The sequence below is a fragment of the Pseudorasbora parva genome, chromosome 6 (assembly GCF_024679245.1).
Source record: "Pseudorasbora parva isolate DD20220531a chromosome 6, ASM2467924v1, whole genome shotgun sequence".
Taxonomy (NCBI): Eukaryota; Metazoa; Chordata; class Actinopteri; order Cypriniformes; family Gobionidae; genus Pseudorasbora; species Pseudorasbora parva.
The window spans coordinates 39,933,958-39,959,617 of NC_090177.1; the positions used below are offsets into that span (position 1 = coordinate 39,933,958).

Here is a 25,660-nt window from a genome sequence, read left to right on the forward strand (position 1 = left end):
TGGCATTTCTCTTTAGCCTTATTGTTTAGTTTTCTTGGTTTCGATAGCTTACATTTTTATTTTTCCTGTTTTCCACTTTTATTTCTCAGTTAAGTCTTTTTATAGAGATTGGTTTTGTTTTATTTTTCCTTGTTTTCTAGCTCCAGTTATTATTTTTAGTTTTTGTTTAATTTAGTCATAGTTCTTAGTTTGTCTGTTGTTTCTTGTTGTCTTGTCTAGTGTCTTGTGTGTGTGTCCCGTGTTTTCTGTCCTAAGTTTTTCCCTGGCCGCTGTCTCCACTGCCTCTCAGCCAAGAAGGGAGCTGATTCTGTGAGACCCTCAAGCCCCTGGTTCCTGCCTGGATTGGTCCACCATCGCCCTGCCTGGTGTTGCCTCACGAGCTGCCGTCAAGTTCATTGGCTGCCTGGACTGGTCTCAGTGGTCATCCTCCCCTGCCTGTCGTCGTGGTGTCTGTCCCCTGCCCTGGTGTTTGGACTGTCACTCATCCACTACCCTCTTGTGTCTTGTTGATCTGTCTTTTTAATAAACTGTCCTTTTGTTCACTCTGCATCTGGGTCCTCCACTTCCTGATCCTTGACAGAACGAACCAGCCAAGATCGGACCCAGCAGAATGAGCTTCCGTATCGTTCCTCCTGCGACTGCTCAAGAGAGGTTGGCACTCCAGCAGGGTATGGCCTCTCTTCGCCAACAGGGCCGAGAAGTGCGGTCCTTCGCCCAGTTCTTCTGGACAATTGCTAAGGGCCTTGAGTATGATGATGCAGCCCTCAAGGATGCCTTCAACATCTGTCTGGATGACCCCCTACCACAGTGGGAGATGGAACAACTTAGGATCCTGGATTTTTGGAACTTCTCCAATTACTTGCATCACCGCAGGGATTGGCAGATCCTGACACCACCCGAGCCAGTCGAGCCCGCACCTGTCAGTCCAGAGACCGTCGAGCCCGCAGCGGCCAGTCCAGAGACCGTCGAGCCCGCAGCGGCCAGTCCAGAGACCGTCGAGCCCGCAGCGGCCAGTCCAGAGACCGTCGAGCCCGCAGCGGCCAGTCCAGAGACCGTCGAGCCCGCAGCGGCCAGTCCAGAGACCGTCGAGCCCGCAGCGGCCAGTCCAGAGACCGTCGAGCCCGCAGCGGCCAGTCCAGAGCCCGTCGAGCCCGCACCTGTCAGGCCAGAGCCAGTCGACTACAAATTGTCATGCCCTCGAAAGCGGAAGAAGAGGAGAGCCCATGCCTGCAAGTCAGCTGCCATTCTAGATGCCCCTCATCTGTTGCTCCAGGAGGGCCGGAATCAAGCGGCTCCAGCCCCTGAGCGCAGTCCAGTGTCGGCTCCAGCCCCTGAGCGCAGTCCAGTGTCGGCTCCAGCCCCTGAGCGCAGTCCAGTGTCGGCTCCAGCCCCTGAGCGCAGTCCAGTGTCGGCTCCAGCCCCTGAGCGCAGTCCAGTGTCGGCTCCAGCCCCTGAGCGCAGTCCAGTGTCGGCTCCAGCCCCTGAGCGCAGTCCAGTGTCGGCTCCAGCCCCTGAGCGCAGTCCAGTGTCGGCTCCAGCCCCTGAGCGCAGTCCAGTGTCGGCTCCAGCCCCTGAGCGCAGTCCAGTGTCGGCTCCAGCCCCTGAGCGCAGTCCAGTGTCGGCTCCAGCCCCTGAGCGCAGTCCAGTGTCGGCTCCAGCCCCTGAGCGCAGTCCAGTGTCGGCTCCAGCCCCAGAGCGCAGTCCAGTGTCGGCTCCAGCCCCAGAGCGCAGTCCAGTGTCGGCTCCAGCCCCAGAGCGCAGTCCAGTGTCGGCTCCAGCCCCAGAGCGCAGTCCAGTGTCGGCTCCAGCCCCAGAGCGCAGTCCAGTGTCGGCTCCAGCCCCAGAGCGCAGTCCAGTGTCGGCTCCAGCCCCAGAGCGGAGTCCAGTGGCTCCATCTCCTGTTCCTAACCCAGTGAGGGCTTCACCTTCTGTCCCAGGGCACACTTCAAGGCTGGCCGTCCCAAGAGCCCGCTTCAGAGGAGGCCGTCCCAGAGCCCGCTTCAGAGGAGGCCGTCCCAGAGCCCGCTTCAGAGGAGGCCGTCCCAGAGCCCGCTTCAGAGGAGGCCGTCCAGAGCCCACCAGTCAAGCCCAGGAAGGTGTCCCCGAGTCAGTCCCTGAGCCCGCCAGTCAAGCCCAGGAGGGCGCTCCCGAGTCAGTCCCTGAGCCCGCCAGTCAAGCCCAGGAGGGCGCTCCCGAGTCAGTCCCTGAGCCCGCCAGTCAAGCCCAGGAGGGCGCTCCCGAGTCAGTCCCTGAGCACGCCCGTCAAGCCCAGGAGGGCGCTCCCGAGTCAAGTCCAGTATCTGTCCCTGAACTTCTGGAGGATATCTCTGCAGTTCCAGAAGGTGTCTCTAAGTCTGTCCCAGTAATCATGTCCTGTCAGAGGTCCCCACCATTGAAAAGGCCCCATGCTTTTGTTGGTCGTGTGCCTAATACCCCTCCCATCCCACCCTCCCTGTTTCCTGGTCCTTGTGGGTTCCCTAGGTCGGCACCCCCCTGGTCAGCCCCTAACCACTCCCCTAGATTATTTTCCTCCCCAGTTCTGCCTCCCATGTTTCCTGTCTGCCTTGGTACTCCTAGTTTTGTTCCCCGCCCACCCTCCCAAGTGTTACCGCCTTTGTTTCCCTTGCCTAGTTTGGACGCCAGGGGGCGTCCATTGGGGGGAGGGTACTGTCAGGGTTTTGCCCTGGCAGCTCTGTCTGTTTTGTCTTTGTTTAATGTTTCTATGTTTGTTTTGTGTCTTAGTACTTGGATCTGTCTCTCTCTGTGTTTGTCATGTGTTCCTCTTGTCCTACCTCCTTGTTTGCTGTTACCACGCCCCCTTGTTTAGTCTGGTCTAGTCCTCGTTTCACTAATTGTGCTCACCTGTTCCTCATGTGCTCTGGTCCCTTTATATTGTGCTACCTTCCCTCATGTCTTTGCTGGTTCGTTGTGTATGTTTGTGAGCGTTTGCTTGTGCGTACATGTCTCTAGCTCCTTGTCTAGCTTAGTCTAGCCTTTTCTAGTTTTAGTGTCTCCTGTTTTTCTAGCTTTGCATTTATTTTCAGTTTTTTCTTTGTTCCTGAGTTTGAGTCTAGTGTAGTTTCTGTCTTTATTTTGCTCATTCTCTCCAGGTTTTATTTTGGCATTTCTCTTTAGCCTTATTGTTTAGTTTTCTTGGTTTCGATAGCTTACATTTTTATTTTTCCTGTTTTCCACTTTTATTTCTCAGTTAAGTCTTTTTATAGAGATTGGTTTTGTTTTATTTTTCCTTGTTTTCTAGCTCCAGTTATTATTTTTAGTTTTTGTTTAATTTAGTCATAGTTCTTAGTTTGTCTGTTGTTTCTTGTTGTCTTGTCTAGTGTCTTGTGTGTGTGTCCCGTGTTTTCTGTCCTAAGTTTTTCCCTGGCCGCTGTCTCCACTGCCTCTCAGCCAAGAAGGGAGCTGATTCTGTGAGACCCTCAAGCCCCTGGTTCCTGCCTGGATTGGTCCACCATCGCCCTGCCTGGTGTTGCCTCACGAGCTGCCGTCAAGTTCATTGGCTGCCTGGACTGGTCTCAGTGGTCATCCTCCCCTGCCTGTCGTCGTGGTGTCTGTCCCCTGCCCTGGTGTTTGGACTGTCACTCATCCACTACCCTCTTGTGTCTTGTTGATCTGTCTTTTTAATAAACTGTCCTTTTGTTCACTCTGCATCTGGGTCCTCCACTTCCTGATCCTTGACATTTATTTCCCTACTGAGAAGGTCAATAGGTGCCATCCACTGGTTATACACTGCCAGAAAAAAGGTACATTGCTGTCACTGGGGTGGTACCCTAAGGTACAAAACAAAAAAGGTACTAATATGTATCTTTAAGGTAATATGCACTCTTAAAATACTGATATGTACATTTTAAGGTACTAATATGTACAATTTAGGAGTGAGTAAAGTACAAAGATGTACCTTTTCACTTTTGTACCTTAGGGTGATGCCCCAGTGACAGCAATGGGCCTTTTTTTCTGAGAGTGTATTCTTCAAAATATCTTCTATTGTGTTCAGCAGAACAAAGAAACTCATACAGGTTTGGGGTCATGAGGGCGAGTAATTGATGGCAGAATGTCCATCTTTGGGTGAACTTCCTTCAAGACACTGATGACACTATAGCTTCTAATATTTATTTCTTCTTCTTTTTTTACCAGTAGATCAGATGTCCTTTGAGGTACTTGATTTTCACCAACTTGGAAAAGAGCAGCTTGAACATTCTGCTTGGCGTCTATATTGAGTTGAGCTATTGTGTGATTTTATTTGGGTACAGGAGTGGCTGTATTTCACACACTAAAAAACGTGTTCTAGACTCCTGGAGCGTTCGCTCAACAGTGTTGACTCGTGTTGCGTGTCGCATTTACATTTTACATACATGCCGTGAGCCATTACACAGCTGGGATTTTTACTAAGGTGACTCAGAGACAAAATGTCCCGTGCCTCAGGGGTCCAAACAAATTAGAGACCCACCCACTTACTCTACTTATCGCTAAACCTAACAGGGCCATTCAGATGACACACAATATTTGACTTACACAACTAGAGCTGGGAGATATACTCAATAAATTGATATATTATATATACCCAAAATATTATACCCAAAATGTAAATTCTGCCATAATTTATTCATGTTGTTCCAAATTTGTATGACTTTCTTCCTTATGCAGAGAACAAAGATGATGAATGGTTCAACTGTTTTTGTCCAAAAGCCCATGACTTTCAATTTTGGAAAAAAAAAATTATATTGGCATTATAGTGTCAGTTTATATTAAATGCAATTATGTGAACTTAAAATTGTTTTTCTGACCCACTTAAGTGCATCTTTATATGTAATTTTTATAATTATTGTCTTTGAAATATGGTACTGCAGAATATACAAGCATTTATGGAAAACTAAAATATACGCAATTATTAAGTTGCAATTTAGTTCATTTCAAAAATATCGACTTTAAATGTAATATAATAACAGTTGAAATTATAATTAAGTATTTTACATTTCACATAAGTGTACTTCTTCAAAGCACATCAAAATATCATTAAAACATAATAATTTAAAGTGTACTTTAAAGTAAAACCTTTAAATTGACATTATTAAAAAGTTCACTTTTAAAAGAAATATAGTCTCATGTACTCTCTTTAAGTACACTTAAGTGGCCTTTTATTTCATTAATATTATATTACCTGCAAGTACGGTTTCTAAAAAATATACTTTTAAAAATGTAAGTGCACATTCAATACAATTAAACGCACTTCTTTATCACAAGAGTAGACATATTGAATATCATCAAAAGGCAACCGATCTATATCTCAAATCTTTCTCAAGTCACAAACATGTAACTCTGAAACAGCTGGCTCTATAAAACTCTGAATGCCAAGTACAAAGCCTTGCCTACAGTGCTACTACAAACATTTTTAGTGAGTCACACCTGTGTCGGATTGAAACACACTTCATTTGACGGACGGAAAAAGATGAATTCTCTTGGAGCGTGTGAGACACCCACATGTCTGTCGTAAATTGTGCCCCAGACGTATGAAACATTTGTAGGTATAAAGAGGGTCTGGCCATGTCAAACAAAGCTTCTTTAGAGCCTGTCGTTCAGCAGACCTCCCCACCGTGCTTTAGAGGAGTATCTGTGAAATCAGATCCACAACTGTTGTCATAATATTTTAGAAGGGGCGAATGCCACCCAGCTTCGCTCAGAAGGAAAGAATATGGATAATCAAGATGGAGGAGGGCACAAGAAGTACACTTTCTTTCAGCCATTTATGAGAAACAACAGGTAGATGTTATCTAAAAATGTTTCCAAATAAGTAAAAAAAAAAAATGGTATGTATAGCTATGAACACAGTTAAAGGCCGTTGAAATTAGTAAATCTGTTTAAAAATGTCCATTCAGTAGCCTGACAAGCCAGACCCACATCAAGATGTTTGGTCTGGAAACTCTCGATTGACAGCTCAATCCGAGGGGCGGGATAAACGGTTGTCTTTCAAACTCCCTCTGCACGCGATAGGATAGCGCTACACCAACCAGAGCAACGAAGGTGAAGCAGAGCTCGCTGACAAATTAAACATTCACCCGGTCGGCTAAACTCAGAACACATCTTCCCTTCTTAAGAACGACTTCAGTGCCGCTCTTTGTTCTTTTCTCAGAGAAAAGCTTAAAGGTAGGGTAGGTAAGAATTGGTTAAAAAACTTTTTTTCAAAATTTGTTTAAACATTCTTTATATATCAGTACATAATTAAAATGTAAGTACTCTGAAAAAGACAGTATAAAAATTGAGTGTCTGTAGACCTCTCACGACTGTTTTAAAGCCAGCTCATTATTTCCATTCACTCCATCTTCTCCCTTCTGGGCTCTTTCCAAAGCCAAGACATCGAACTTTATCAGTATGAATATAAACAGATAAGATGTCTTTTAGTACTCACTGTCAAGCTAGAATACTGATACTGGTAAAGTTTAAAATATATTTTACTTTGATTCGGTAACAAGCTAGTTATATTTCTAAGGCAAAGAAAACGGGTAGCATCATGTTTCCCCAATAACATCAGTTATACTGTATGAAGATGAATTTCGTGTAAGATTCATAACATATACTGTGTTTTGCATGTAAGAGTTTGCCATAGTCATATGCCATAGCTGTCCTGGGCACAAGAAGAGCTGAGTTCGCGTCTCAGCTCGAGGTTCAGGTTTATTTGTTTCTTTAATGACGTCATCAGCGACTAGTCGACGTCGACTCGACTTTCATCACATAAATGCCGACTTTAAAAAAATGGAAGTCGTTCAACCCCTAGGATGCGGTGTACTGGCTTTTACACATGCATTTTGGTATCTAAAGTTAAATTTTGCACAATTCAACACAACAGCGATCAACTTGAACTAAGCATATTGAGTATTTATCATCTCTACTAATGGCTAAGTGTAATATTGTAGCTTTATGCTAAGTAATGTTATGTTAGCTATATTAGGCAGCTACAAGTGCTAGTGATACATGCTTCTTGAAAACATAAACCGAAAAAATGTATAATCAAAATGAAAGATGACCTGTCAAGCAAAAATACAGCCAGCAATGAGTCGTGTTTCAGGTCCTTGAGGTCCCTCAGTTCGACATCGTTGGAAAGCCACGATGAAATTTACTCGTGTTTGATTTCTTTGTTTATCCAAAGACTTCTTGTGCATTGCCTTAACATGTAGGCCTACTGTCTTCCTTCTTTTTTTGCATTGTTTGCCTTCGCTGACTGCAAAACTCGTCACCGAGCATTTTGAATGCTTTTGCTCTTCCTAGGGGTGCACGCATGTGAGGGCGGAAAGCGGTGGTTGCCATGGTAGCGAAAGTGGTGGTTGCCATGGTAGTGAGAGAGCGTGACAGTCGCCCAAGCCAATCATTTGTTTCGTCCCGAACGAAAATAATGAGCGGTGTTTATTGCAGATTAAAAAGTCTAGAGTTACTTGATTTTTATACTCTCTTTTTCAGAGAACTTACATTTTAATTATGTGTTGACATATAAAGAAAGTTTAAACAAATTTGGACAAAAGTGTTTTAGATCAGTCCTACCTATCCCACCTTTAACTCCAAGTCTTCCAGAGTCGCGGTCAAAGCTGATTCGAAAGACCGCCGTTCACCAGTTTCTGTGTTTACTAGAAGCGTGCAAGCGCAACTCGGCCGTCATCATGTTAAGCCCCACCCACCGACTCTATACACGATGTGATTGGCCCGACCAGAGTATGGCGATTACAGCTCAGAAGTGCATTGAGATTTGCTATAGACGACACTCGCGAGCAGATTAGATTTGCTGCCGCTAGGGTGCATCTAGATTTCTAGGCTATCCCTTCACCTATGTTTTCACTATATCCCAGGTAATGTTCAAAGAACATTTTGCTAATGCTTATATTAAAGCTGCAGCCTGTAGTTTTTCATGTTTGTCGCCATCTCTGTTCGAAATCAGCAGTTATTCATGGACTGATAAACATTGCCTTGGCACGGCTCAGTGTGGATGAACCCAATGTTTTGAGGAGAATGTGCGGCTGTCAGTCACCACGCCGGTGTGGATACTGCACTTCACAATCACAGAGTCGACTGTTTGAAAGAAGAACCAACATAATAATGTCATCTGAACAAGAAGCTAACATCCACTTTTGTTCTGACCAACTAAAGGAAAAAACCATTGCAAAAAACGGTGATGATTAAATCTATCCCTCATCATATCAAATATCATATCAAACCGTGCAAATGATTTTGTTTTCAAATTGTTAATTTTAACATCAGCATTGCGTGACTGCATTTAATGTGTATTAGGGCTACCTGTAGTTCAGTGTCCATTTCTGTGCAGTCTAAGTTAATTACTAATAAAATGTGCCAAAATATATCTTTAGCTCCGCCCACTCCAATGATATATACCACACATATATATATATATCACAGCACCTGTTAGTGGGTGGGATATATTAGGTAGCAACCGAACATTTTGTCCTCAAAGTTGATGTGTTAGGAGCAGAAAAACCTGTGCAGAGTTTGACAAGGGCCAAATTGTGACGGCTAGACGACTGGGTCAGAGCATCTCCAAAACTGCAGCTCTTGTGGGCTGTTCCCGGTCTGCAGTGGTCAGTCTCTATCAAAAGTGCTCCAAGAGGAACAGTGGTGAACCGGCCACAGGGTCATGGGCGGCCACGGCTCATTGATGCACGTGGGGAGCGAAGGCTGGCCCGTGTGGTCCGATCAAACAGACGAGCTACTGGAGCTCAAACTGCTCAAGAAGTTCATGCTGGTTCTGATAGAAAGGTGTCAGAATACACAGAGCATCGCAGTTTGTTGCGTATGGGGCGGCATAGCGCTGACCAGTCAGGGTGCCCGTGCTGAAGGTGCTTTCTTGTACCTTCATATTTTTATCCGATTTTCAAATACTTTTTTGTTTCAAATCAAAGTTTGTAATGTCGAGATTCACCTCATAGTTGGTTGGCTTGGTTCATGGCTCATGATGCTTTAACAAAGACCATTTTGAAATCCCTATGAGAGACAGCAATGGAAAAAACAATACTTCCGGAACCAAAGTGGACGGGCACTAATGCACTCTATAAACATGACTAAGAATGTTTGCTCGTAACTTGCCAGAACATTAGCCAAAGTTCTGAGAATGTTTCCTGTGAGCTGAGATGAATCCATTTCTTCAGCGAGAGAGAGAGAGAGAGAGAGAGAGAGAGAGAGAGAGAGAGAGAGAGAGAGAGAGAGAGAGAGAGAGAGAGAGAGAGAGAGAGAGAGAGAGAGAGAGAGAGAGAGATGTACACATTAAATATGCGGTTTGGTTATACGTAAAAAGTTGTAATTTGTTCGATATCATTAGACACGATGACGTTCATTCAAAAAACAAAAACAAATGCTGCCTCGCTGAATAGCTCGGTACTAAGGAAGCAAAGACACAGATACTGACACTTCTGTTGCTTCTGAAACATAGCATGTGTTTATAATTGTAAATCGCTCGTTTTTTTTCTCAAATTGGCTCGGAAAAGATTCAATAAGTCTGATCAAATCACGAGGTTCAGGCACTGAACTCACAAAGCAGCATTTCTCTCACAGAGAAGCGACTGCAATGCAGCATGAAGCAAAGATAATCAGATACTGTAAAAGGGCACATGAGCGAGATGCATCCGGTCAACATGTGCCCCGTTTTTTTAGGAAAATGCCTGAAGAAGGTTTTATTTTTGAAGAATAAAACTTTGCAAGCTACAACCGAGTTTGGGATGCGTTCACTGAGAGGATTTTCATAATTTTATCGGATTTGGGCGAAATCCTTTTCCAGTAAACATTTAAAAAATCTTTATGTGGTATTGGATCTCATACGGTTTTTCTGTGAACTCTTTTGTTTTCCTTGTGTTCGTGTAAAGCATCTTTGTTATGATTGACTGTCAGGTTTATGGGTCGCAGATTCAGTGAAAGAGGCGAAACACTTGTATCATATGGCGTCCATGTAGAGTTCTCTGGGCCTAATGCAATATAGCAACTATGTGTAACCACCATTGTGAAAATTAAGTAAATAAATATACATCTGCACATTCTTTCTGCAAAATGCCCAAGGGGGACGTCTCTGCTGACATTGTGGCTTATTTAATATAAAAGGTGTGCTGTGGCAGTTTGATTTGGTTGAACGGCAGGTTGTTTCATTTAAAGCTGATGTTCTTTTCTCGGGTAGAGAGAAAGCAGAGCAGAAAGCGCGAGAGGCAAGTCTATGTGGTCAAATCCATCTGTGTCAGTGCTTGTCCAAAATAGGCACAATACAGCAGTCCTCTGGATAATTACACATTTCAGAATAGGACACACTGTCACCTCCCTCCCTGCAGTCATACACTCACATTGATTCACACACACGCTAGTCATTTTCAGATTAATCATTAGTTTGTTTTTTCATTCCACTGTAAAATCAATAAAAATAAATAAAAATGTTACCTGGTTGCCTTAAAATGTTGAGTTAATACAATGAACATTTTTGAGAAATGACAACCTTTATTCAGATATTATTTAAAGATTTTTAAGCATATTGTGTATTGTGTGTTTTATTTGTATGTGTTTTATTTGTTTATTTGTAAATCTATTTTCATGATTTATCACATTTTTTATGTGGTTCAGATACAATAATATTTTGAGTTTCTATTTATTAGACCAATTTCCTTCATTGTATCAACTCAAATTTTTAATTTTAAGAAACTCACTTTTTAAACTCACTAATAAACTCACTTATTTTTTAAGTTAAACCAACCATATTTTTACACTGTGATCAGCACAAGGATACGACACCCCAAAATCATTTACACATTCTCATGTCATTCCAAACCTGTATGATTTTTAATATCGCATACGCAAAAAATTATTTGTGCTCCACGGATAAAGAAGGTCAAGGAGGGCTACATGACTTTATAGTGTAAAGTCGGCATGCAACGGAAGTTGCATTCGTCGTTTCTTTCCTTTTTGTGATGTATTTCTGGGTAAAATGCTTCTCGAACAAGAAAATATGTAGGGTGGGACTTGATTTTGTCCGTGGGGAATTGATTGCATGTTTGTTGTTTGCTATTGGTTGATCTCATGTGAGTGACAGGCTATAGCCCCGCCCTCATGCCACTAAACGCATCATCAGAGAAGAGATTTCACCGCGAGAGGTGATTGTAATTAAAGATTATGAGGGAACATCAATAATAAAAAAAAAACATAATGTGCACAGATGCATTATTTATTATAAATCCTGCCGTATTCACTTTACAAAAATAAGGATTTTGATATCATTTTGACGTTAAGAGGAATTCAGATCATTACTAACCTCTTACAATCCATTTTACCAATAAACAGCGATACAAATCACACCCTTAACAACATAATTGCTCTTATCAGACAATAAATCACACTTTGCATGGCCGTGTTGTGCTTGCGTGCAGATGATGACGCTTTAATGAGGAAACTAACAGGTTCGCTGATAAGACAAGCCAGGTCATTATGAAACATTCAGCCAAGCCAAGTTAGGCGGTGTCAAAGATTGCGCTTTAGGTGGAGGTAAAACCGGATGACTAAAAGCTACTTGGGAGCGTTCACTCAAGACGTGTTGCCAAAATCCCAGAGTTATTATTACAGTTATTGTTTTTATAATAAAACAGTGGGGGGAAAAGACATAAATCAAAGTGACAGAAATATTCTGAGCACTATGTACATATGACGTATCCTAGTTTTACAGTAGCAACAACTAATGTTATTGGCAGAAACTATGGTTACTATGTTTTCACTTTTGAATGCAAGAATAAGTGTGAGCTTCCATAGGCTTCCTCATTTTAGATGAGCAAACGAGTCATGAGACGTACTTTGCACTTAGCAAAACACTTGTGCCTCTGTCAGCTGATATCATTACTGCAAAGAAGAAAAAAAAAACTGAAGATAAAGAGACTGTTGAGCTCCCAGACAGCCAGCCCTGAACACCTGAATATTAGCAGAGGACACAGCTGGCGCTGAGACAGCAGACGCTTGGGAATGTGACAGCGCTTTATTATCACTGCACAAAACACACAATGCAAATATAGGTTTGCGTTCAACAGCATTAGGGGCTTGGAAATCACGCCAAGGTTAAGACTTTCCGCAGATAAGTGGCCTAATAAAATCAAACAAACAATGGAGGAGAGAACTATGCATGCTATTTGGCCCAGGAACAAATAAAATATCTAAGACTCTCGGGGGGGAAAATCCCCATTCTTTGGCCTGTTATTTTTCACTCAGCCCTGTTATTATCTGATTTCTGTGGAAGATCTTTCCTGTCAATGCCAAAAACATGAAGAGAAAGAGGATCAATCTGAGACTGAGTAAAGGTTGGCTATTATTTAGTAAAGGTTTGCTAACAGACTATCAGGCAATGTAGACGCGTTTTGGTCGATCACAAGTGGATAGCGCTAAATACAGGTGTAAAGAGGATCTAAAACGTTTCGAGCTTGTCCACTTTCAGAGGTTGTTTAAAACGCACTCGACTGGATCGCTTTCGTAGTGAAAACGCTGGTCGAAAGTGTTCAAACAGGCGCAAAAGATGCCTATGGATTCAAACTTTGTCGGCTGAAGACCCAAGTTGGGTTTGAAGACATAAACGTACCAGGCACAATGTTCTCTAACCATTCCTGATTTCAAACACACACTCACAGCGTTCAGAGCAATCTTGCAATTGTCAGAGCTGAAATGAAAGCTGATGCTCTCTGTATGATTTTTTTACTCTGTCATCTACGGGCACTTTTGTAAGTAAATTGCATGCATTAGATCGAAAGATCTGGAGAAAAAAAACATACATTTACCCACCCAAAGACCCTCCCCTCAAAGAAATCAGGACAGAAGTGGTTGAACGTGGACAAAACTTAGTGGTTCCTTAGTAACGCGTTACTCTAATCTGACTACTTTTTTCCAGTAACAAGTAATCTAAAAGCTTTGTCGGCTGAAGCTTTCCTGTAGCTCAACCAGTAGAGCGTGGCGCTAGCAATGCCACGGTCATGGGTTCGATTCCCAGGGAAAGCAAAAACTGACAATAATGTAAAAATGTGTACCTGGAATGCAATGTAAGTCGCTTTGGATAAAAGCTTCTGCCAAATGCATAAATGTTAATGTAATCTAACGTGTTACTATTTCCAAACCAGTAATCAGATTAAAGTAATGTCAGGCGATACATTGCTGCCGTTACTGTTAAAAATGCACTTCCAATAAAGTTATGTTGGCAAAAACGGTTGTCCTTTCTATGTTGAGGAGATAGGGGTGTTGTTCGGCAACTGCTGAATGTAACTGATGAAGTAATCTTAAAGACACGAGCACATGCTCAACATAACAAAACCCACATGTGCGCACAAGACAGGACAGGCATGTGACTTAGTTACTTTTACAATCAAGTAATCTGTAAAGTAACTAAGTTACTTTTAAAGGAGTAATCAGATTACTTTTTCGAAATATAATATACCAGGTGTAAACGAAAATGTGCCTCCCTCGTCTACTTGTGATCCGATCGACCGAAAAGCATCTTAACACCAGGTGTAAACAGGGCCTCAGATAGGACAGAAATTTAACATCCAATGATGTTTCACATTTAAGATCTACAGTTTCATTAGTCACTCTCTGTCTTCCAGAAAGTACCTCATCGGTTGCACTTTTTGGAGATTTGTGGCAAGTTCTTTGTCAGGAACATCTAAAGAAACATTTTCAGATATGCATGTTATGCAGCTTTATATTGTTTCTTGTAAAACTATCAAGTTTGACCCCAAAATATTCCCAACAATGGGACCCCTGGGTGTGATTTTCTCCTAAAACACTTTTATTTTTTTATTTCCTTCATAGTAAGTTAACCTTATTGTGATCTGAAGTGCTTTATGGGTTTTATCAAACGATTACTACATATATAAATATTGGGGCCTGGCTGTTTTAGTAAGCACATTCATGAAGGGGCCTCCACACAGCCCAGTCCCTGACTTCACAGAATGCTGTGATTGGTGAGCAGGTGTTTCGTGTCATAGCTGGTCCACTATGATGTGGAAAATAACACAGCTGCAAAGCCATGCTGACCAATCAGAACTATCCGTTTTATAAACAAAACAAAACAAAAAATGAGCGATCCGTTCACCAGTTAGAGTCCAGTATTACAGAGAGCCTTATAATAAAGGACACCTTTTGAAGTCAAGTTGTGTCCAAAAGTTATTTAGTGTTTCTTTTTACTCAAATGACGAAAGACCATGGTTAAAATAGAGCATTCCAATTCAAAGAGGTAAATTACAGTCATTTTGTGGCTAAAAAATAATCATGTTAATTTGTAATGCCATTACCCAGTAGGTTTACCCTTATGGCTCTTTAATAAATATACATGTATCTAATCTAGTCTTGCATTTTAATACATATTTAGATATGATCAAACACTAGATTTTTTAGAGATTTTAAAACGTTAATAACTTATGCATCATATTAGGACTTAGCGTCCTAATATTTTTAATGAATAATGATAAATGATATAAGCACACACACATAAGTGAATATTAATGAATACGAGCACATAATTTGACCCAAGAAACGTTTAAAATAGAGCTAAGACAAACTATTTTTTCTGTATTATGTGCAGTACGCTATATAGGCTGCTACATATGAATTGATACTAAATTAAGATCGAAATAGGAGATGTGGGGGGAAAAAACTAAAGAATAATCTCACTCCAACCTGAAGTTAAAAGTTGGCAACCCTGTATATTCAATTGTTATCATTAGCCTACACGTTAGGACTCAATAAAAGAGTCACACAAGCTCCAATGTAGGCTAACAAGTAGGCTAGTTATTGATGGTTTCAGTGTAAGAGTCGCAGGTGGGTGCAGTTTAGGACAATTTAAAGAGGGCTAAAATGTGGCCTTTGACATCCCAGAACTGTCAGTGCGCGCCAGGGTAGGGTTAGATAACAATCTTACCTAGATTGACAAAACTCATGACCATGTCCGCGTCGTTCAGAAAGTTGTTGTCCTGAAGAGTCGCGATTGGCGGTCCCTGAGTGGTGAAAACGGGCTTGTACGGGTACGAGAAGCCCTCCTCGTCGCCCTCGGTGGACATGGCATTGTACAGATCCAGCATGAACATCGGCGCGGCGTTGTGCTTGCCGTGGAGGTGCGGCCGCGGCCGGTGCGGCAACCCGAGGATTGACAGGATCTCCCGCTGCATCTCCCGGCGCTCCTGGCTCTTCAAGCGCCGGTGGATGAAACTAGAGTGGACCTCGTTGTCCAGAGTAAAGTTTGTGAAGAGCGTATCTGCCAGGACGCAATATCCCCACACGAGCAACAGAGCAAGAGCGCTTAAATCCAGCAATGAGACCATGATGAACTTTCGCGCAGAGTTTCACACAAATAAATGAGCCAAATCCAAATATAGGTGAGGACTAAAACTGGTATAATCAGTTATTTTGTTCTAACATTTCGCCTACGAGAGAATTCCCACTCAGATTCTTTGACCTGTTGCGTTTCTTCAACCTGCAGACGCACGGAGCGCGATGCGGAGTCCGCGTACAGATGGCAAACCGGAGGAGGAGGAGGAGGAGGAGCGAAGCGCAGACGCATAAACCCCGCTAACAAAACGGCTCGGAGAGTGGGAGGTATGCGAACGCAGGCGGCTGATAACGACAGGGTTATCTCCGCAGATGCTTGTCTCTGAACTGTAATGTTGTGCGGAGGCTGGTTACGCGCTTCGTGGATGCCCGTTTCCAGAAATGCACCTGCGGCGACAATGTTGCCCTGACGCGCGTCTCATTGCAACATGTCAAGGAGAGTGAATTATAATGCTGTTATTAGCTGGAGATCTTACTTTAGGGCACAGATTACAATCAGAACATCTAAAAAGCGAGGAGAGTACATTAGTAAAACACTGGCTGTGACCTATGGGAGGTTTGTCTGCCCTGAACGTTTATTACGCACAAACGCCAGAAACTAAATGTGAAGAGTTCGCCTGCAGAGGCAACCATGGCGTTTTTGGTTAGGTGTTGTTCAGTGCATCCACAAAACACTGTCGAAGAACATTATAGAAATAGAGTCATTTTATTAGCGATCACTAGATTTTTACAGCTCATGTCTCACAAAAACCCTTTAAGATAAACTTCAGCAGACTGAAATGCCTTGTTACTGAATAATTTGCACGCTGCAAGTATACACATGCCTCTGACAGCTCGATCTGAGGTGGGAACACCTTACTCATAAGACACTGGACTAGTGCAGATTATGATTTTAATTTAAATGACGTCAACTCTTAAGTTTGTAGCAACCTTTTTTTTAATTTCAAATGTTGCCTCTTGTTGACTTTAAAATCGGTATGAAATGGAAATTCACTGTCTATTTTCTAAATGCATGTTAGATATTATTGTGAATAATTCATGCATGCAAATTTTTGCATAACTTTTTTTTTTTTTACCTTGTAGCCTGTTTAATCAAAATGTCATAACTGGACCTTCTGGTGAAAATGGAAAACTTTTCGCTGTGGTGTGTGTGTGTGGGATTTTCCAAGCATTTAGTTTGTTTAAACCAGTCCTTGCAAGCCTGTGTTCACCTGCAAAACTCACATCTCAAATTTAAATCAACAACCGGTGCACAGAACCAATTTTTTTGTTTTTTTCCTTTATCGATAATTCACTATACTTCACATTTAGAAGAAAATATCTGTTGCTACTTCTGTTTCATTACAGTTTTAAACAATGTAGTCTATTAGGCCTAATTCTTGATAAAAGCAAACATGAAAATGTAAGGAATATTAGTTGGTTTTTAAACAGAATTAACTCAAATAATGAATCGACACTTCAACCATACATTAACTGCTAAATTACTTTCTTTAAGTTTCCAAAACATGTACACTTCACCAGTGGCCTTTGAAGGGTATTTCATAATGGATTCTGATACTCACCTTTGTTTGACAAATCTGAGCACAGTTTGAGACATTGATCGCTTCTAAGTGTGTGTTCACACTTGTATAGTTCAGTTCTCTTGGTTCTTTTGGTCTGGACCAAAAAAGAATATTATACATTTAGTCCTGGATTGCTTAGTGTTTACACTGTCATTTTCACACACATTATTTACACTGAACCTAAAAAAAAAACGTCTTTTATGACATATATTTTGAGATTGAACCTGTGGAACATCCAAACCAATGCTGTGTGAAGGGATTGTTGCCAAGCTGAGAACTCGTGAAGAGCTTATAAATTGCGTAAAGGAGTCAAAACAGTGGCAGGAATTCCTTTGTCACACACACACACACACACACACACACACACACACACACACACACACACACACACACACACACACACACACACACACACACACACACACACCCACACACACACAATGAAGAGCTGCTGCAATGAGATGCGGTTCTGACGCCTGTACCGAACTGTGAAGGGCAGCTACAACGAGTACTCATGACTACAACGAGAAAAAAAACATGTATGCTTGAGCATTCTGTCCTTTTTATAGTCCCATCTTGTGACATTTCCTCTATTTGGTTCATTTTGGTCTCTTTGGATTGTGTTGTATTCATATATCATTCACACCAGAGTTTGTTTGGAAGTGGACTGAGTTCACACTTGTAGTTCAGTTCGCTTGGTTCGTTTGGTGCAGACCAAAAAAAAAAAAAAACCTTTAGTCCTGGTCCGCGTAGCATTCACATTCGCCGAACCTAAAGATACCGAACCTAAAGGCATAGGAACATGTTTACAACCTGATTGGTCGGCTTTTATTTTGTATATTACATAACAATGTTGTATGCTTGGATAAATGCACTTGTTGTATATGCGTCATCTACATATGATGCTATTTTGACCAGCTGACAACTCGTGAAGAGCGTAAAAAAATGTGCAAAGGAGTCAAAACAGTGGCAGGAATCCCTCCGTCGCGGTTCTTTCTGTACCAAACTGTGATTGGAAACATCGCAACTATGATGCGAAAAAACCATAGACTGTAAAAAAATATGGACGTAGTGTCCGTGGCGTCACCCATAGGATTGTGAAGAGCCGTTCTGAAGCGTAAAGTAGGGGCGAGCTGGCCGTCGCCATCTTGGCAGCGTGTTAAGCCCGGATAACAGAACATGGGCAAAGAGGCGGGACGTGGGCGGAGCTTAAGTGATGTGATGACTAACAGACAGCAGATAAATGGCTGTCCACCTGTCAATCAAAGTGGCCACGCCCTTAATTATGCAGAACTTTAAGGCTTTATATAATGCTCCTGCTGCTGTTTTGAATGTTTTAAACATTTTATGAGCTCTTCATGAGTTCTCAGCGGGTAAAAATAATGCCATATGTACACGCATAAAATGATGGCATTTAATCAGCACACAGCATTGTGTTGGATGTTCGGTAAGCGAGCTCCTACATCATATAAGCCAACCAATCAGGTTGTGACCGTCTCCCTGTGCCTTTGGTTCGGTAACGTTAGGTTCGCTGTTAAAAATGCCAGTGTGAACACTAAGCGGACCAGGACTATATGTTTAGTTTTAGTTTTTTGGTCCGGACCAAACGAACCAAACTAACCGAATTACAAGTGTGAACGCACCCTTAATCTCATTTCTGTTAGAAACAATGAAGGTGCTTCTACAAAGAACTCCTTCGTGATTCATAAAAATGCTCACAATGACTAATGTATGGACTCAGATGGTGGACAGCTGTTGTGTGAGGCCAATCCTACCTGCCCCTTATGGCTCAGCACCTCTTAAACACTCGTTTTAACGCGATGGTTCTGAAGCACGCCTGTGCGGTTTATTCTGTCACCCGGCCACATTAACCCCCGTACAGTTAAGAGCCATGTACAGTTGGAGAGATAGGCCTGTTGTTTTCATAATCGGCTTTGCCTTAAGCACAGGTGTCAGGTACACTCATTAAAGTGGATTCAGCGCCAGGGGAACAGGGCAGTCCCAGATGTGAAACAACAGCTGCTTTGATTTAGCTTTTGGGAAGATGGATGGAGAGGAAGTCACTCTTTGCCTTACGCCCCTTATTGTGTTCATTTCTTATTTAGGAATGCTTTCAGTCCTTTGATTTGCAATGAAAATAAATGTGGTTAATCCATCTGCATTGGGTTTTCTTGCACTTAGCATCCGTTTATACCTCGATCAGTGCTAAATGCCTATTAGAAATAGCCTGAACCATGTCAACAGCGCTTTCCGGTTGCATTAGATAGAATCAGGGAATGGCTGCAGGTGTTTATGTTGAGGCAGCATCTGATTGGGGACTTAAAAGGAAGGGACATGGTTTCAGTTAAAACTGTCCTCCCTCCTGTATGTGGGAGACAGGGCCCCCCGGTCCCCCTCTCGGCCCAACAGAGAGCTGTCATTCTGGGGAAGGACAATAGGAACAGACCCCCCTTTGTTCCAGCTCCGGTGGCCCTTGTGACCAGCACAGTAAACAGCGGGCACAGGCTGATTTGCCGGCCTGGATAGCCACACTGAGGAGCTTTTGACCGGGGGAAGTTAAGCAGAACAGCACCCTGATATCTCCCAATGACTCTCTCTCTCTTTCAAGCACAGTCTCTCTCTCTCTCAGCCTCACTCACCCTCTTGAAAACAGACTTTTATTAGCAGGGAATGTACACAAAAGCCAGCCATTTACGCAAAGGAGATGAGGAAAAAAAGATTGCAATGCATGAGTGTTTAAGCTTGTGGTAAAATTCACGCATGTTCTCAATAATGTTTAACCCTTGAATGTGTGAATGCGTCGCCAATCATTATTACATTCTTGGGTCTTTAGCGACCCGGATGTAGATCTAACACGGATGGATGTTTACTTGTCGCAATAATATAAAACTTTAAAACTATGAAGTCACGCTAGACGTAGGCAGAAGTGCCAACGGCGTGTTTAACACAAAGATCCTTTAGCAAAAAAAGGTAAAACAACACTGTTGATAAAGACCGCTTGTCTTCGCATGTTCGCTTGGGGCGGTGCAAGATGAGCAATTTAGGTTAAAAAGTATATACATTTTTATTTTTTATGACTAATAGTGCATAAAGGTACTTTGTTTCCTTCATGTCACTTGACCAAATGCGACATGACAATTATTAAAATTTAGCCACAAATGGGATATAAGACCTACAACAGAGGGCATGATAATTGAATGATAGCTTAAAAAATTAGCTTAGATTTCAGTCTTTACTTTATAAAAAGCTTTCGTGTGTCTTCAGGAATATATCTTGTTACAATCCACTCTCCTTGTATTAAAAACAGATGCTTAGACAGCTGGAAATACATGGGAGGGATTCAATAAGGTCAAAATTTCAATACATTAGACATTATGTCTAATATATCTGGACACTGGAATACAAATGTGATTACATGCCAAGCATTTCCCTGACTGTCCATGGTTAGCCAACACTCTGATCACATGAAGCAAAAATAATGAAGCTTTCCTGATTGTTTACACACTATGGAGGACTCGCATTGCATCATGTCTTAAAAGCAAGATAAAAAGGTCACAGTTCTCCTCAGTCTAAACAAGCTCAAACTGCTGAGTGATGTAAATTTGAGTAATCAAGTGAAGAAAGAAGGATAGTCTTTGCAGTCAAATCTATTTTTAAAAAGACATTTATTTCGAACTCCATCCATTGCTGCACTGTAAACCCAACTAAGTTGGTCAGTTCCTCAATCAGTTGCCTCATATTTTTTAAGTTAAGAAATTAAAGTTCAAGTGCGCAGAACTGGCAGATTTTTTTGTATGTATGTATTTATTTTAATCGTTCTTAACTTGAAATGTTTTAGTACACTTATTTATACATTGATCCAAAAATCCTGGGGGCTGAGGTGTTCGGGCTTGGGAGCTCTGGCCGACGGACTTATAGCGTGAATTTTTCCCCCTCAAACCTCTGCCGCCGGCTGCTTCTGCTACTGATTGCTTTTAGAGGGAAAAGCTGCCGGTCTAGGAAAAATAACTGCTGGTCTAGGATCTGTCATTTTCATAATTATAATATATTATTAGCAACAACAAAAAAAAGAGAGAGAGAGAGTTTGCAAAAGATCCAGTGCGTAGCTGTATTTGCGCTCATTTTTGCCCGTTTTTGATTTGGAGAGTAATTTAGCCAATCACGGACATGTTTGTTGATTTCTTGAACGCAATGGCCAATCACAGGTGTTGGAGTTAGAATGACCGCTCGAGTTTTTGTCCAGTGCTGAGTTCTGCACGCACGCAAACCTTCTCTAACAGCGTGTAGACGTAACATAAATAAGAGTTTTGCATTCTTGGCAAGTGGCCACCTACACACTTCAATACACAGGCCCATCCGCATGCGGGATTCGCTCTCGAAACTGTGATGACTGACAGTGATAAATATATATATGTATCGAAATCCGGCTCATGTCAGGAAAACACGATTACTGGCTGCATGTCAATTTTCATGGATCTTTGGTAAATTGCAAGGAACGCTATATCGCGTCCAACCTTTAGATGATAACCGTTTGTTTTACTCTCATTTTCCCCTATTAACTCCAGTCATGCAGCAGCTCTTCTTCCACGCAAACCCTCTTTCAGAATGAATTAGCTAACATGTTAACAATAGCATGGTATAGCACTTGCTAAATGAGTGCAGTAATATAAAGCACATTCTTGCTCTCAAACAAAGCTGCATGCACCACCAAGATGGTAACTCTCCAAAAAACCATATTAACAGAAACTCTTTTAACAAAACATTGATCACTACTAAATCTCCAACTTAACATTAATCTTGCACACAAAAAAGAAGCAAAAAAAGAAAAGAAAAAAAACATTAGGTGAACTCAGCTAAAATGGGCCATCAGGTAAAATGGGCCAAATAAGATTGTAGCATCATATCTCTTAAAACCTTTACAGCCAATCACAGTAACTGATCTTGCATTGTTACTTCAACACTTGTTGACATGTAACAATAGTTTTGATTGGTCTGAGTTTTTTATGGTAGGCAGAGCAGAGAGTTACATGAAGCTTGTCAGAGAAATAGTAAGGTAAGTGAGCCTGACATGGTACATTTCATCCATCATAAATAAGGGTACTAAAGCAATTATAAGTAAGCCTACCAACAAAGCAAAGGTTTATGAACAATGTTTTGACATGCTCTTTCAAATAAAAAAGTTTAATTTAAAAAAGAAACTTCGATTTTTGTGAAAGGGATCCTTTTATGCAGAAATGGCTGGCTAGGCTAAAATGGGCCACAGTATTCAGCTATGGGCTGCATAGACACGCATACACTTTTACTCAGAATTATTATTTTATTTTTTTGTCAAAGATGTTCTAATCTTTAACAAAATGTTTGAAAAATATTTGACAAGCATACATGCATACAAAAGACACTAATGCACAGAAACACAAACCTATACAATATGATCAGTTCATTTTTAATTGCATATTTTAAATGAAATATTTGTTCGACTTTCTGTTTAATTAAATGCTTTTTATGGTGCTTAGACAGTAGTGTCACTTCACTGTTAAAAATGTAATTATTTCAGCCAAAATTAAGTGTTTTGTTCTCTTTTTATATTGGCCCATTTTACCTGAATGTTATACCGTGGCTCGAGAAGGTACCAGCTTATACTCTAACTCTCATAATTTAATCTCATAAAACAATTATACTTTTTTCACATTTAAAATGTATATACATATTTCAGAGACCCATGCAAGTTTATAAAAAATATCATTAGATCTCATACATAGCTTATTTGATGGTATTATAAGTCATTTACCAAAATGTGGCCCATTTTAGCTGACCTCACCCCCTATATAACACTTAATTTTAGCATTTTCTCTTCCTTCCCAGTGTCATGGTAGAGCATGCTGGGAAACAGAAATCCCAGTTTCAGTTACACTTAATTTAAGTTAAGTTCAAATAAATCCATTTTTAAAACTCAAAACAATGAAAACAGTTCAGTTTACTTAAAAATAAATCAGTACTGTAAGCTTGGAAGAAAAAAAGCGTTAGGGATTTGTGCTGCATGAATCTCTCTTCCTAATGCCTGGCTCACACTACAGGAGTTTTAAAATCCTCTCCGACTGTAAAGTCTGGTTGCAGCACACACTTCAGGAGAATCTTTGCAGATTTTCTTTACTCAAATCTTGCTCACACTACAAGATTCGAAAATCGAGGAGCATCATACAATACAAAATATTATTAAGATCATCATGCCAGAGGAAGTGCGTCACGTGATCTACGCAGCAGATCGTGAGCGGGAAAACTAAATGGAAAGGCCTACTGTAGCATGAAAACCTGCTGTATCAATAATGATCATTTGCTGTGAGAAAAAACTAAAAGCGTGAGAATAAACCAGTGTGGATTAGACAATGGTTGGGGAGACGGGCTCAACATGGATTGTCAGTTCTTCAGTGAGGTCATTTTATTGACCTTATTTGATCCTGTCGTTCTGGAGCTTGTTGTGTGTGTTTACAATGCATTTTTCCCCTCGGGGCTTGCCGTATAAAGGTGGAGCATGCGCACATACTGTACTTTTTCAGGCTGGTTATTACGCGTGTGATCGAGAATAAAGTGAAGGAACGTTCAAACGACTGTCATTTATTGGTTTCTTATTTCTGAGTATTTGAGGCGAACCCAGCACGAACGCTAGGTCACACTAGTGTGCTACAATGTTTACCGTTATGTTTACGCTGCCTAGTTCAAAAGCGATCGTCACCTGTTACAGTGTAGATTTGTGCTGTCAAATGAAAAGCAAGAAATGCTCTCGCGGTCGCCATTTCGAAATGTCCGTCCGTTGTAGACTTGTTTCCTATTGGCTATTGTGACAGTACTGACGTTATTACAATCTTGCTCATCCCGATAAATATCAAACATGTTTGATATGATCGGGACGAGCCCGATTTGCGTGAGAGCAGAACGAGAGGTGCAAGATTTGATCTGTGAACGCCTCACATTACCAGATGATCTGCGCCGAACATCGGAACCGATCGAGTCCTGGAAAAGATGTTGTCTCAGAGTCTCGGGAGGGGAAAATCGGGCATAAATCGGCCTAAAACTCCTGTAGTGCGAGCCAGGCATTAGTCATAATCATCTTACAGAGAGACTCAAAAGATTACAATTGAAATGGAAAAGATTCAAAAGATCCAAAATATATTTTAATTCCAGCATGAAATAACTGACACACACGGACACTCTCCCACACCACCTCAAAGACCTTCTACATCTTCTCTCTTTTTTTCCCCCTTTCACTCGCTCTGTTTGACTCTGGCACCAAGAGTTGGAGACATGGGTCAGAGTAATATTTATTTCGCATGTTGTCTGGTTCAAGGCGGGGGGCGGCCTTTTGAAGGCAGCGGGATGGGAAACAGTTGGCGGCCCTGTGAAGGTTACAGTAAAACTCTTTGAGGGTAAACGGACCCTCAAATGAAGCAGTGGAGATTTGGGGAGGGTCGAGTAGGGCAAAGCGTGTTCCTCCACCCGTTACGCCTCGTCTAGGCTTTCGGGACACCCTGGGTGTGAGCACCCAGCATCACGGCAGGCTGTTAAAACACTGGCGCCCAGGTGGGACTGAGCAATAGCAAAAGTTGACACTGCGAGAGGCCGCGCGAACATATGAGACACAGCTGTGAAAAGGCGAAGCAAGAAAAAAGAGAAGGCGGCTTCAGATCTCTGTCCTTTCTCACATGCAACAACTGTAGCACTGCATTTCTGCCTTGTGTTTTACATATTTGTGCAAGATGGCCACTCAGGCAGATGTTTAAAAGCTTGGAGAGATGCTTGTTTCCGCTCATGTGTTTGTGTGTTATTGCATTAGCTCTCTGATCTTTAGTTTCCCATGCTTTTGACATGTTTTACAAAACGATTTTAACTTTGTGCACTTATTCTTGAGTCCTGCACTTCCTCTAACTTTGTTTTGCAGTATTTTAAACATTCTTACTCTTTACATGACCGCTTAATGCTTACAGTGTGTTCCTCATTCACGTTGGGTTTTGAAAGCGTTTGCCCAAATGTAGTGAATCAATCAGCCACATAATTGTCCTTGTTACTTCCAGCACAGTTTCATGGCAATTCATAACTATTTTGCATTTAGTCGTATTCATACAATCTCATTAATACATTTTCATATGATTATATGCCTTTGTGACGGTAGGCTTAGGGGTAAGGGCCGGACCTTCATGCTTTCCTTTCTTCTAATAAGCATTTAATGTATTTGCGTGATTCACATTGTATGGATTCATATGAAATCTCCTACACTTTTACCTCTGAGATCACTCCCCAAAGACTCAGAGCTAAAACTATGTTCATGGTACAAAAATACATTTTTTTTTTTAGCTTCTAAAGATCTGTAAAAAAAAAAAATAGATGTGTCATGCAGGGAATTTTGGGGATTACTTTGAACTATTTTTCACTGTGAATTCTATTGTAATTCATAGTTTTTACTTTCAAAAACAATGCATATTTGACAGTAAAATATAACATACAATAGTTTAACATTTCATTTGCAATGTTAAACTGTTAACACTTAACCAAAGTCACATTTTGACTTTATTTCACACAATTCAGACATTGTGTTCTGATTCCCTCACCTCCTTCACACAGCGATCACGATCACACACCTGTTTCAAATCACTTCATCCCCACTCACCAAAAAACACCAGTCCTCACCCTCAGTCAGTGTCTGGCCTCGAACTAGGAAAGGCCCACTTACCTGTTCTCCGAATCTTCCTGAGTGATCTTACAACTTTTAC

General features: G+C 41.7%; 1 protein-coding gene across 1 annotated transcript in view; it reads right to left on the minus strand.

Annotated features, from left to right (window-relative positions):
- Nucleotides 1-15,521, minus strand: part of bmp7b (bone morphogenetic protein 7b) — a 120,723-nt gene extending 105,202 nt beyond the window's left edge. The window contains exon 1 of the mRNA XM_067446914.1: nt 14,930-15,521. Coding sequence (XP_067303015.1) covers nt 14,930-15,329 — 400 coding nt within the window. The 5' untranslated portion in view covers nt 15,330-15,521. The remainder of the gene's footprint in view (nt 1-14,929) is intronic.
- Between the last annotated feature and the right edge of the window lie 10,139 nt (nt 15,522-25,660).